Source organism: Primulina huaijiensis, chromosome 1 (genome assembly GCF_012295235.1).
Source record: "Primulina huaijiensis isolate GDHJ02 chromosome 1, ASM1229523v2, whole genome shotgun sequence".
Classification (NCBI taxonomy): Eukaryota; Viridiplantae; Streptophyta; class Magnoliopsida; order Lamiales; family Gesneriaceae; genus Primulina; species Primulina huaijiensis.
In genome coordinates this window covers 11,760,783-11,775,929 of record NC_133306.1, presented here as the reverse complement: position 1 = coordinate 11,775,929, position 15,147 = coordinate 11,760,783, and the positions used below count along the sequence as shown (strand labels likewise).

At 33.1% G+C, this 15,147-nt stretch overlaps 1 protein-coding gene across 1 annotated transcript; it reads right to left on the bottom strand.

Annotated features, from left to right (window-relative positions):
• Positions 1 to 3,508: 3,508 nt before the first annotated feature.
• LOC140981593 (GDSL esterase/lipase At5g55050) lies at positions 3,509 to 6,667 on the bottom strand. The gene is made up of 5 exons (XM_073448021.1): positions 6,283 to 6,667; positions 5,750 to 5,874; positions 4,591 to 4,818; positions 4,260 to 4,512; positions 3,509 to 3,870 (listed from the first exon to the last, which is right to left on the bottom strand). The coding sequence occupies exons 1-5, from the start codon at positions 6,551 to 6,553 to the stop codon at positions 3,650 to 3,652; spliced, it is 1,098 nt and encodes a 365-aa protein (XP_073304122.1). The 5' UTR covers positions 6,554 to 6,667; the 3' UTR covers positions 3,509 to 3,649.
• Positions 6,668 to 15,147: the final 8,480 nt, after the last annotated feature.

Genomic DNA, 15,147 nt, shown 5'->3' with positions numbered 1-15,147 from the left:
TTGGCCAAATAAATAATGTATTTGAAAATTGTGATTTTCATAAACATTATTATGGACTAAATTAAATTAATTCAAGTGTTGAATTAATTAATCACTAGTGGACCTAGTAGAGTCCAAATAATTAAATTAATTCAAGGGTTGAATTGATTAAATAATATTGAGTCTTGTAGAGCTCAATTTAAATAAATTATTTAAACTAGTGGACTTGAGTAAATTCAAGTAATGTTTAATTAGTCTCAAATATGTTTGAGATAATTAAATTAAGTCCATGGATTTTTAATTGTTTAAAATCAAATAAGATTTGCATGCATGGGAGGTGAAAGGTTGGGAGACAACTTTTTGTATAACCAAGGCTTGGCATGCAATTTTTTTACTTTAACTTTTCCCACAACCAAAAAAATGTCTTTCCTTCTCTCCTAGCATGAATAGTGGCCTAAAATACAATTCATTCTCTCCATTTTTTTGTTCTTTTATGGTTGGAGAAAACACTCACTTCTCAAAAAAAAAATCCTCATATTTTTCTAGTGCAAAATATGAGGGGATCTACCTAGTTGGTGGTTGGCTTTATTTTAGAGCAAGGAGTGCTCTTTGGAAGCTTGTAGAAGTTCTTGCCATACAAGAGCTAAGGTGTTTACACCTTAGATGGAGCCATCATCAACCTCAAGAGGTTGATAGGTATTTTTCTAAACACACTATGTATGACATTTTGTTGTTTTTGTATTTGCTACACATTAAATCAAGGTGGTCGAAAATTTCTTATGAAAAATAAAAATTTTAAACTTCCGTTGCGCTTCCGGTCACCGTAACCGATCCCCTTTCAAAATAGCCATGGAGATTAGCTGAGATAAGGATTTTTGCGCATATTCATTCTGAGTGAATTTTTGAATTCAAGCTTTCAAGATCAGTTACGAAAAAGCTCACCATTAACAGATATATTCATAGCTTTTAGGCTATCTTTCGAGCAAAAAGCACTAGAACATCTCTTTGTTGTATTCGATCTTTTAAGATCATTTGTTCTAAGAAAAGAATATTAGTTTTTTACTGATAAATTTGTAAAGATACTAAGAGTTTCAGTTTGGCAGTGTTTAAGATCAACTGAAGTAGGTTATTACAGTTTCTGTAATCAATCAAATTCTTTTAGTGAAATCTTATCCTTGTGATAGAAGGGGTGACGTATGAGCATTTGAAGTCTCCGAACATCCATAAAATCTTCGCGTTCTTTGTTTAAATTATTTTTGAGTATTCAATCTGTTAGTCAGTTTATTTCCGCACTACATTAGTTAAATGATTGACATCGACAGCAAGATTTTTGAATTCAGTCTATTACTAAACTAATTCACCCCATCGAAAAAGATTTGAAAATCTTGAAGTGTTTATTCAACCCCCCTTCTAAACACTTTCACCCATATATTCGATCCTAACACAAGCCGAAAATAATCTCACATAACTATTATTCCAAGTATATTTTCTAAACTAACACATTCTGTCAAATCAAACTTGTTCACAAAATCATGGACATTAAATTCAGCATTCGATCAAAACAAAAAATTCAATTTCAGAATAATGGGCTAAAATTCAATTTCACAATAATGCGCTAAAATTTATCAACCAAAAACTAACCCTAAATTGGATTTAATCAAGCATATTACCTTGTTCAACCTTCTTCGCGCAAATGGTGTTTGTCTCAACAAATTCTCTGCCGTAAATTCAATCTTATTTCCGCAAATCGAATTCCTAAACTTTGCTTCATGCCCTCTTCAACTATTTCCCTTCCGATGTCTTTTATGGGCCCGATGGTTCTTTCCGCAAATCACAATCCTATTATGAACCTACAACGTCATAAATCCATTTGTGTAATGAAAATGGGATTGAACAACAGAAATTGTTTTTACAAACAAAAACCATTACAACTAGAAAAATGACGAGAAATAAATGACAATTGAAATGTGTATCTTTTATCGTCCTTCATTAGTTTTTTAGGGTGGTAGTTCCGTGGAAATCCAAAAATGAAGCACCTATTTTCTCCTCCTCAGCTACGCTGTTTCGACCCAGAATTTCTAGTTTTTGCAACGTTTCAGGCAACAGGACCCCAACGGATGCTGGGACGTGTGGTTTACGCTGGTAGGGACTGTGCTCTGCTGGGAATTTTCTATACTTGGTTACGCATATTTTGGGTTTTGAGCGACGGATTTGTGGGAAGATTTAGTTATATAGACCTGCGGAAAATCTCGTAAATTGTGCCGATGGGGAACGGGAAAGGGTTTGATAGATAATGGAGAGTAGGAAATTGAAGAAAAAATGGTAGTTCGTACAAAAGAAAAGATGAGCGGGAAGCGGGAAGGAGAAGTAAAAAAGGAAGATGACCAACAAAATTAGGGATTTATACAATTTTTTTATTAAGTAACAAAGGGTAAAAATGTAAACGGATGAAACATGGAGTATAAAGTAATTTGGACTTTCGTCAGGTATTAAAACACAAAAAAAATTACTGGGAACTGAATCTTAAATAAATAATGGGCAGACGTATTTTTCTCCAAATTATCGAATGGTTAAACAGTACTTTTGAAATTATATTTTTTTTTATCAATATATCATAAGTTGGTTATTCCAAATAATTTGAAGTTGTAGTTAATTAATTTCTTGATAATTTTTCTTATCATATTGCAGGTTTATTTTGTCATATTATTTATCTTTCTAATAATTAATTATCTTATGTCAATCAAATTATTAATTATATATCTTAAACAAATTAAATCGTTGAATTTAAATTACAATATTACCCTTAATAAAAAATATTATTAATATTTTATTAATTATTAAAAAGACAAAATGATAATTCATCATTTTATCCCAAATTTAATCAATAAAATCAAAAAATTTATTATTTATCAATCAAATTAAATAATATATTATGTACAATTTTTTTTATTATATCAGATTATTTATTTAGATATTATTATCATATTTTTAACTTCAAAACATACTTAAGATAACAATTTATACTATATACTATTACTATAAGAGAGACTCCAGTACAAACTAACTTTTTGTGAATTTTTTTTTTTAATTTCCAAATTTAACTATCACGCATTTGACTCTATGGTATAATTTTGTTTTTGAATCTGACTCTTACAAAAATAAAAAATTAATTGTGTTTATTTATTAAATTATTGCTTAATAAAATATCATAATTAAATGAAAACTTGATAAATAAAATACGTGTAATATTTATGTATTATAATAAACATATAAAAGTTGTGCCTAGTCAAGATAGTAAAGTTGATTTGAGATGTTTTGATATGGAATGTGGTCATATCTTTTGCACACTTCAATACAATTCGAAAGTATTTTCCCATTTACTATTTAATCTTTGATTTATATTAATCTCAGCATATTGCTTCCGCAAAAATATATAGTTAAATATATTGTGTCGATGATTAATAGTCTATATATCTGGAGTATGATTCTAATTTTGGGACGATATTTCAAAATCGATATTAAGTTGTAATAAATCTCTCAAATTTCATATGCATATATAAGTGTAGCCTATTCGTATTTAAAAAAAATACGAAGATTCTATAAAATATATACTTATGTAATATATAACAGTAAAAAAAAACGTAAATTTTAATATATTTTTATTTTTAATTTATATAACGATTAGCTGTTGTACGGTGATAGGAGATACGTGGCCTCCGGAACCACTGAAAACTATGTCGACGAAGCTCCGAGCAGCTGCCTCCGTAGGATGGTAAAAGTCCCAGAAAAGGTATTCGCTTCTGTTTGAACAATATTGGGAAATAGGCGTGCAAGGAATCTGGGCTCTCAATTTTCCCAGTCCACAGCAAGCTGATTTTATCTCCTTTAATCCTGTATACCAATAGATGTATATGATATAAGATATACAAATTATTTCTTTAATTTTGACCACTACTCATATTCCTATAATTAAACTTTTTCATTATGGTTTGGAATACCCGCTTAATTTTCACCCAAAATATTGTAAATTTATCTTTACATTTCAAATATGTATAAATTTTACAGGCCCTCCTACTTGAAGGAATATTTTTTAAAAATTTGTTATCTTCTATATTTGAAACTTATGGCCTAAATAGTTAATGGTGGTCTCCCAAAACTAAATTTACAGCTCATTATTAAAATCGACACTTTAATTTTAACTTTCCGATTGTATTTCAGATAATTTGTATCAAATAGTTTATAAGATAGGAGAAGGAAAATAAACCGGACGAAGTTCGTACCATAAGCTGTTGGATTGTGAAGGAAGTTAAGAAAAACCGTGTACGTGTCAAAGTAGGAGTAGTGGAAGTTATTGAGCTCCAGCTCCAGTTGCTGCAACATTTGCTTGAATCCCTGGTTGCACTCGTTGGACCAGAAATTTAATTGTTCATTGCACTCATCCGTATTGTTCTCGAGTGATCTTTGCTTTGGGGCGCATCCTAGCGGTGGCAACCCGATGAACAAGAACTTGCGAGCGCCTAGGCCGTGTAGTCCCTAAATACATGTAGGATGCGACGTGTGATTTAGTAGTTTTTTGCAACAATATTACAATTATAGAGAAGGGGTACGTACCTTCATAATTTGTTGGAGGGTGGAAAGCATTAGAGCTATATACTGTTGTGGAGAGGTCTTGTTGGAAGCAGATTTGAAATGGCCAAGAATGTCATTGCTGCCGATTATAATTGGAAATAGTGATTTTGCTAAGTGTTCCTCGGCAGCAATCGATCCCAGTTCTTGCAACAGTTTTCCACGCACGGTAGAAAAGTGCGTCACTTGCTTTGCCAATGATATTACTTGCTCCTATTATAAAAGCTTAAATTACTTTAGCATCAACGAGCCGGGATAGCTTAATTAGTTGGGAGAGCGCGCGACTCGTGTTCGATCCACGCTCGATCACCGCATTTGGTCTTGACAACATTTTTGCTGAATTTTAAAGTAGGCTTAGGATTTAAGCCCCCAAGAATTCGAAATCCAATTTGACTTTCATTTTGCTATTTTAAAGATTAAAATCAAATAATCTGTTTATCGTCATATTTTTTAAAAAAATAATCATATCGATCATCATTTTAGAGAATGGGTGAATATTAGCAACTCAAAAAATAGTTGATTTTTATTAAAAATTATCGTATTCGAGTCGATTCAAGCCGAACTCTAGCTCAAATTATTTTTTTAATTTAAATAATATAATTATATATTAATTAGACATATTTCGAACTTTTCAAGTATTTATTTTTTAACAATAATTCGAATAACTTATGAACATATTTGAATGTTTTGAGCCCAATTTGAACTCGAGCTCTAATTCGAACAAAAAATTGTAAACTTTTTGAACCTTAAAAGTTTCTTAATATTTGATTTGATTTGGTTTATTTACATCTTTATTTGAGATTGAGAAAAAGTATTTATAAGGTTGTTGAATTGATGAATTTTAAGTATATTCAAATATATTTTTGTTATTTTAGAGAAGTAAGAACATGAACTTCAAATACGTCATTGTATGTTTACATAATATTTCTTGTTAATCAGGATGAATTTCAGATTCACCAAATAATGATATAATTTGAAATGCGTTCTCCTTATCGTAACTAGTATTTAAATAAGTAATGTATGAATTTAAGATTTGATATATTGTTTCATTATTACAATAAAACTATAATCGAAATTAACATATTTCAAATATATCCTAAATGCACCCTAAAAATATTGATTTTATAAAAAGATGTCGACTTACCAGGATGCCGCCCTCGGTGGCGTTAAAGATACCAGCTCCGCCAGAGGCAAAGCTTACGCCCTTGAGAAAAACGTTGTTAGGCTGGGAAAGATAAGGCGGCGCAGATGGTATCCCTAATTGTTCAGCTGTAATTGGCAATTCAAATCAAGGACATGTTAAATCCATAATCTTGTTTTTATACTAAATTGTCATTTATATATGAACAAATAATGAATATGTTATGCGTAAGTGTCCGCTGATATATATATTCCATAACTAGAAATATCGGAATATGACTTGACTACTATATATTTTAATTTATGCAGTGACTGAGGATTTTTACTTCTGATTGACGAGAACAAATGTCGAGGTTACCTTTAGAGAGTGGAGATTGAGTTTTAATTTTAATATGTGCATGCCATGTACTTTAATAGATATATTGGTTGGTCTCTAGACTCTAGCTACTAAACAAAATAATTTATATGGCTCTAATTAATATGTATATTAAATACGAATAAAAAACTATTTGAATTCGATATTATATGGTTTCTTACCTATGAAATCTGCAGCATTTTTGCCATTGGAGAATCTTCCGGTTATTTTTTTACCCGGATAATCTATCCCGTTATAAGGAAAATCGGCTTTAACGATAGAAAGTGGCAAGTAATTATTATTGCCAACATCTGCTAAGGAATCTCCAAACACGTACAAAGCTGGCACAGTTTGAGCTTTCGAACACCTGATCAAACAAAGCAACAGACCAAGACAGAAAAAAATGCATGAAATATCAGCGACTACTGGCTTTTGGGTCAAAAGAGAAGCCATCTTTGCAATATCTGAGAAGGCCCTTTCGAGTTGTTGTAATAAAAATAATTGGTTCCTTTTGTGCTATATATAGGGTGATCGGAGGGGTCTTCTGGTCCGACTAAAGAATTGGAACAATGGATACGAGACAAGGAAATCGTGTGGGGTTTAACAAAATTATGGAGAAAAATTTAAGATTTTTTAAGTTGAAAAAAACGATGTCCGCTCGCTATTACAGATGGAGAAAAAAAATTTATGTATATATGTGAACAAGCTGAATATCAGTGTGTACTTTGCGCGTATTTTCAGCTTGTTCGGACCATATGTACGTAATTACAAATGAACGTATATATGATGTGACTATATTTTAATTTGGAAACTTTTCAGTAAATTAAATAAAATTTTAATCAATATTTGTTGTATTCGTCTTCTTAGAAGTGAAAGACGGACCAGACCACTTGTAAATTGGAATATAACTAATTCGGTGTGACATTAGAATTTATGGAAATTCAATGTAAATCAGATAGTTTGCTGAGACAGTGATTGAAGTGAAATGAAATAGGAAATATAAATGGGAACGCATTGCAATGGCTTTGGCGCAGCAATGTAAATTGGGGACCGCCGGCCAGCCTCTATCGATTTGTCAAGAACATGACATTTTGAAAGCTGCTGCATATGCTTCTTGGTGTTCCCATTTTTAAGAGAATGAGATGGGTTTACTTCACTCCAAAAACTAACTCAGGTGAAGATTGTGTAAGTCTGTATATACAATTCTCAATAAATTAATATTTTCGATATGAGACATGATATCTAACTCTCCCATCACACCTAAGAATGAAAAACTGAAGTGTGATATTCTCTTACAATGTTAAGAAGATTATAAATAAAACTTGATATTTATGTTTCAGCTGAATTATATTTGATCTCGCATACACAGCGTAGGTGCAAACGAATCGGGTTAGAGTGAACAAATTCAAATGTTATTTTTTTGTCAAACTTGTGCTATGATTGTTCACATGAGTCATATTACAAGCAAATCAAATGAGCTTGAATTATTTGGTTTGATACTTACAAGCCCTTGCATTCTTTTAATGTATTGATTGTTTTTTTAAAAAAATAAATAAAAAGAAATCTGATGAGTGTGATATTCTCTTACAATGTTAAGAAGAATATAAATAAAACTTGATATTTATGTCTCAGCTGAATTATATTTGATCTCGCATATACAGCGTAGGTGCAAACGAATCGGGTTAGAGTAAACCAATTCAAATGTTATTTTTTTTGTCAAACTTGAGCTATGATTGTTCACATGAGTCATATTACAAGCAAATCAAATGAGCTTGAATTATTTAGTGGTGATTCTGATATTTTGTTCAATGTAGTCTGATAATTAAGTTTAACTCGAAAATCAAATTCAACTAAACTCTTATTTGGGCTAAAAATGTTCATTTTTCCTAAATGAGTTTTTCACTTCCACCCCCTATAATCCAGCTGTTGAGATCCACTAATCATACTCAGCCTCACCAAACTTCTCATTGACCTGACTTACACGGTCCAAGAAATATGGACTCATATTGGAAACCAAAAGACAACCCAAATCACCTCAGGATTTGCCGACTCTTAAATCAATGCAATAAAACATAAATTAAAATAAAATAACATTAAGAATAAGATCTAGGAAAAAAGATTAACGATTTTTGTTTTTGTGGACTAGATATAGAGGTTTTTTTTTTTTTTTTTTAAAAAAAAGGGATTTAANTTTAATAAGGGGCATGCTTCCTTTTGTAATTTAATAATTTACGTTTTAAAATTAAGTTTTGTCATGTATACTTCAATTTTCGATAATTTATTCATTTTTCAATTGAAATATTGATGTGCCACAACACAAGTCACCACTATGTTGGTATTATGTCAACGACAGATTGGAAAATAACTAAAATTACAACAAAAATAGACTAAATTAACTTGAATTTTGACAATTCAAATGATCAATATTTTTCAAAAAAAATTATATATTACAAAAATTACCATTTTTCTGTTTTAAAAAAAATCTACATTGGACTAACTTGCCATGTGAACCTGTTAATTATCTGCCAGCCTTTTTGATGGAAATGTCCCAACATATTTGACGGGTAAAATCTCATAGTCAAAAGGAGTAGCAATAGTTATGATTTGACAAATAGTCGGAACAAAATAAGAATTATATAAAAAAAATGATGGAGATATCTTTTGTAAAACAAAATAAAAGATCGAGAAAATTACATTTTTCTATAATGTCGGTGTCGTTTTTCAGTTTTAGAAATTTTTTTCTAAAGTGCTAACATTGTATTAAATATATCGGCAATATCAGTCTCCATGTCAGATGGCAATATATTATCATTTTTCCAGTGTTATGTCAGTAATCGGATGAAAAAATTAAAATCTAAAAAGTGAAAATTAATGAAATAAGTCATAAATTGATCGTTAATAAGATCAAAAATATAATTTTTCTGAGAAAGATATTACTGCATATAAAGATAAGTAGAAAAAAACTATAAATCTATTCATAAATTCACTTTGTAAAAATAGTAATGATATATACTATGATTGAAATGTTCGAGAATCATATCGCGACTATTTAGATTTAATAAAACAAAAAAATTGATATATCTCATTATGGTAATTAACTAAACTGTCGTTCTCTCGCTATAAAACATTTCGATTTTAAAGGGCAATGTGAGAACATTTAATTTTGGTGATTTAATAAGGCATTTGATTCAATGGATAATTACTTATCCTAAGTAAACTAAACTGAAGAAGAAAATTGAATATTCACGAGAAAAGTTTTCTAAGTCAATCGAATTCCAATTGACTACTGAGCCAAACTGATAGTGCATTATTCAAAGGAGAAAAATGGTATTGATAAGTAAATTGATCAAAGAACAACTGACGAAACACAACTGATGCAGTCGATCAGTCAACCAAAATCTAAGCATTCTCTCAAGATAATCAGTATACTTAGTAATTAAGAATCAGAGCCCAGCTGATATATCAGATAAAGTTTTTCGTACTAACAGTCACTGATTCTGAACACAATGTCAGAATTAATGAGCACTTCCAGAAATATATGATATATCAGAAAAGATGATGACATGACAACAATGAAATCTGTATTTGAAAACGGATATATAATTTAAAAGATGATCATCCAAGATGAAGCCTATAAATAGACCAATTAGACATGCTTTTTGATCTATCACTGAATATCTGAATTCTCCGACGTTTTGAATTTCTTGAAAAAATATTCTACGAGAAAAACTGATCAAAGCAAGTACACGCGGATAAGTTAAAATTTGATCTATTTCGGAAAATTTTGAGCTTAGAGTTTCTTTGTGAAATTCTTGGAATTGAGAGCAAGAAATCTTGTTGCTCATTTGATTAAGATTAAAGTTTATTAAGAGTTTCAGTTAGGTAGTGTTAAGTCCAACTGAAATGGATGATTTGTAAAACGTCCTCTACTTTTTTTTATAAATCATAAACTCGAAAATTACTAATTAAAATAACTTAACATTTCCATAAATCATAATAATTTAACATTTGAAATATCAAGTGCATAAAAATCTCTAAATCGTTAACTAACCAAAAAACCTACGTCGACTCCTAAAAAGATCAACTTAACATCAACATAAAGCATAAAAATCTCTACTAATTTTTTAACAATAATCTTTTAAATCCTTTATCTATCAAGCTAATGCGGAAAATAGATGTATCTCGGGAGTGTACTGTCGCATTTCGATCCACTCAAGCGTCAGCGCCTCCTCATATCATCAAATCATGCAACATTCAAACCTAGTGATTCTAATGACTCAGCACGTTCTAAACATGAGTATCAAATAATACATATACCATCACAAGTATTAAAATCATACTTTTATTTAAAATAATTTTAAGAATAAATAAATCGTAAATCATTTAATCGTAAAGCTTTCAATCCTTTATCGTTTTGGGTGAAGTTTGATACTTGAAAGTGACTAGCATTTTATCCTCTGTTCGACTGATCAGTCTTCAGCTCCACATGGCCAATGGGGACGGGCAATAGGCACCGCCATGGAAATACAATCGTTGGGCTCCCTCTATGGCCATTTCCCGTAAACGGGCTCCCTCTAAGACTTCTCCCTCACGATATTCCCATAAAATTGTAAGTTCATCGTTCATTCTTAAAACGGATCCCCCATATATCCTCTATCTTTTGTCACAGTCAATTAACTTCCTTCAAAATATTTTTCTTTTTTTTTAAAGCATAAAATATCATGACTTTCAAAAAGAGCATTTTAACAGTAAAAATTGCACAGCTTTACCATAAATCATAAAATATCATATTTTCATCAAAATCATCATTTTTTATCATTTAACATGCGTTATGATCCTTCGGGACGCTACCAACCTTATTCGTATTACCCACATGTAAAATGATCGTTTTGCCCCTAGATTTAATATTTCTCGATTTTGACTTTTTCTTACTTTTATTGACATGGGCTTATCACAAATAATTATTTAAGCTTGAATCTAAAGTTTTGATAATTTTATTTAGCTTAAATTCGAGGTTTTCGATTTAATTTTATAATTAATTTTTCGTAGAGCGTTTTAATCCTGATTTATTTCAAACTTTATTATTTCTTCCCAAACTTTAAACATAGAATTTTTATTACCTAAACTATCCTTGCGAGCCATGAACCACCCCCGTGGACCCATGGTTGGAATTTTTGTTCATTAATTTCGTAATTTTGACCCTAGCATACACCTACCGAGCCAACTCCCAATTCCATCGAGCCACGGCCGAGCCACTTCAAGCCAGACCCTAGCCAACCCACTTACGGAGCCTCCTGACAATCCTAAACTCGTTGAACCAGCCACTACACGCCGCGCGAGCCCTGCGTACAAGACCCAAGAGCTGCGCGAGTTCTCTCCTTCACACCTAAGACTCTTACCCGACAAGGATTCCTGCAATCACTTAACCCTCGACTCCACAACCCCATGACCTTCCCTGGACCACGCTCAGACCCAACCAAACCCAGCCTATGAGAACTGTGAAATGGTATACAGAAATTGTTCAGATATGAATATTGATTGAAACAGATTGTATTCAGGGTATGTGATATCCGATTAAGTATACCGATTGATCTTAGCCCAGTTGAGGCCGTGATCAGTGGCTGAGAACGACATCGATGTTAGAATGTCAGAAATGTCAAAAAATTCATAGTTGCATGAGTTTATTAGATCAGTATAGATGATTGATATTGCAAAGTTGATCCGATATTGCTGTTGTTCTAAATCCATGGTTGATACAGATGGTAGTATATTGTTGAGATTATATACAGTTCAAACCGAATCAGAGCATCGATCAGAGTAACAGGTATGTGACCGAATAGTCTCCTTGTGCCGAATATTTCAGATTTCTACAGCAGAAGTCGATATCGATAGTCAGAATAGAGTGTCGATCAGAATTCAGGTAAGTAATACTGTATTGTATGTTAATAACTGATTATTTGTGCCAAATATGTCGACTTTGAAATTACAAACATTGTCAGAAATGCGCAATAATTGATTCAATGTACATCCTGATAGCAGAAAATGTTTTGATAGAAAAAGATGAGATTAGATATGACAGAGTCGGGACTGAAATATCTAGCTTGCCGACAGATGATGTAGAGGCCTAAAAATCCTTACTTGAAAATTTGCGGAAAATTTAAAATTTTTCTTTTAAAATAAATGGAGTGCCTCATTCATACAAAAAAACTGATAAAATATTTAACGTTCAAAACAGCAGCGGAAGAAATTATTACTTGCCAAAATAACAAGTTAAAGTATTCAATAACTAAATATTTGAGCATCAAAATGGCAAGTGCTGAAACTGAGGTCCTCGGGTGCCACTACTGCCGACTCGAGCTAGCTCACTGGTCCCCGCCCTCGATTCTGACATCATCAGTACCTACAACAATCAAGTCTAGTGAGTCTAAAGACTCAACATGCATATATCGTAAATAACGAGTAAATATAGTAAAATTGCATGGGAGTAAAATTTCATGTCATGAGGCATATCGTAAAATGTCGTGTCATGATTAATTATAATACGTGCATAGCTGAACTGAAAATCATAGTGAAACTGTTTGCTCCTTGGAGCCCTGTACTGAAATAGCATATAATAATTTTCTGTGAGATTATGGTCTACGCAAGTGGTCCCTGAACTGAACTGAACTGAGCTGACCGATACTGGTGACCGGACCGATACTGGGGATCGGATTTACGTCTGATCAGACTACTGCCACAGTACTGGGTGAAACAACTGAACTGACCGGTAACTGGTGACCGGGCCGATACTGGGGACCGGACTTAAGCATGATAGTAAAGTGACCACAAGCAATATCGCATAAATCTCAAAATTTGTATTTTTGCACGTAATATAATTAAATAACTGAATTAAATATCCTGTACCCATTTTACTGCTTGGATTGGATCGCTCCCAGGCTCGCTGCAACCTAAATATGCCATGAAAAATATGCAATAGATTTATGGGACCAAACTATACAATAACCTTAAAAAATGTGACAATTACGCCTACCGACTTCGTATTAAATCATGACTCCGAGCCAACCCGAACCAACACTGAACCATCATGTAGTCATGATTAAAATACGTCTAAAATGATCAAATAATGCTCCTAAAATGGTGAGGGCCGAAATCTAGGTGAATGGAGGCCAAAACATGAAACGCTCTTTCGAGAGTCAATTTGGCACATCGCACCGTAAATTCTCGTACGACCTCAAAAATGATCCGAATCACGAACGGTCAAAAACATGACCTTCCTAACTCGATGAGGCACTGTCCAGTCCAAGGCCATGGGCTAAAAGCCAACCGAGAACTCGAACGAGCCACTGAACCGTCACAGCAAGTTGCTGTCCAGAAATACAGCAGCTGTGCTTTGGTTTCTTGCGTCGATTGCGAGGCTAATGGCCATTGGGGCTTGAACCACCGACCAAAATCTCTTACCAACATCCCAAGGAATGATTTGAACCATGGCTAAGGGCCCTAGGCCAGCCACCATTCGCACCATTCCAGCAACAACTCGAAAGATTCACCCGAGAGCACAAATTCTGCGCGTCGGGCATTGTTCTTGTTTTGCTGTCACGGATCGTTCCAGTGGCCATTTGATTGACCATGGCACGATCTAGACATCTAGAGGTATGGTATGAACCGTGGTTAAGGGCCATAGGCCAACCAAGATCCACACCATCCCACCAAATTCGAAATACACATGCTGTCAAAATGAGAAGCCGAAGGGGGGCTGGGGCTGTTCTTGCACTTTTAATTAAAAACCGATGCACCATGGACCAAGCCTCCAAAAGGGCGACTTAGTCACGTCTTAGACACACTAGGGAAGTGTTCTAACCATGGCTATAGGCCCCTAGGGCAGCCATGATCAAAAACCTTTCCCTTTGGCAGCAAACTGAATTTTCGAAACTCATATGGACACACATGGGGAGTTGCTGTCAATTTCGGATTCTATCATGCATGGGGCTTGTTTGAATGGACCAACATGGTCTTAATGCATCTTAATACATGTCTAAATGTCGCCTAGTGAGCCTGGAGTCGAACCATCCACCTGAAACAACAAAACAAGAGAAACCGTGAAGCTTGAAATGGAGGGGCCGAAATCTGCATGTTTATTTTTCTGAAAATTCTTGATGTGTTTCGGTTTTTACATGAAAGGATGATCATGAAACATAAAAATAATGATAGTATGACTTGATTGAAGAGTCAAGGAAAAATATATGCATGCCTGGTTTCGTTTGAAAGAAAAACGAAAAGAACGAGACGATCCGGCGCGGAGGAGGTGGAGCGCTTTCTTTTCTACCTTTCTTCTTACTCGATTTTTCTCTCCTATCTCCCACTGAATTCTCACGTTTTTTACACTCTGAAATACTCTCTAATTCGGTGATGGGGGAGGGGAAAGTGGTGGTTGGGAGAGTGAGGGAAGTGGGTGCAAAATATAGGGAACAAATCAAGACCAAGTCTCCCCCTTTTGAAATTTGAATTTTGGTTGAAAACACATAATTGTTGGGGTGTTTTGTTCGAGGCTAGGTGGCCGATTTCCTCATGAAATCTAGACTAGGATAATGCTTAATAGTTAATTAAATAAGATTGCTAAATAAATAAAAAGGTTAGCATGCTAAAATAATAAAGAATGGGTCAAAGATGATGAGTTGGCAAGGCATTGCTTAATCATCTAGGGACCGAAATTTGGTAATTAAATGGAGGGGAATTGTTGCTTATTTACTAAATTTCTAACCCTTAAGAGCCTTATATATCCTTTAAATAATTTAGTGAACTAACCACTTAATTATGGAACTTAAATGAATTTATTTTCTACTCACCTCAAGTTGTATAAATAATTCATTAAACCTTCATTTAACTTAAATTAACTTACTTGCTAGCTAAAATAAATTCTGAAAATGTTTTCTGAATCTTAAATTTTATCTCAAAGCTCCAACTCCAGTCCGGCCTCACTGAATTAACTGAAATGATAAAGTTAAACTATTACGTAAAATAATCAAATTTAGAAACTCATGCAATAAAAA

Excerpts from the sequence above, each read along its gene's own strand:
- LOC140981593 (XM_073448021.1), bottom strand. The coding sequence starts at position 6,553 with ATGGCTTCTCTTTTGACCCAAAAGCCAGTAGTCGCTGATATTTCATGC. Across the intron at positions 4,819-5,749 it reads CCACCGAGGGCGGCATCCTG|GAGCAAGTAATATCATTGGC; the intron begins GTAAGTCGACAT and ends CTTTTATAATAG. Across the intron at positions 3,871-4,259 it reads TCACAATCCAACAGCTTATG|GATTAAAGGAGATAAAATCA; the intron begins GTACGAACTTCG and ends ATTGGTATACAG.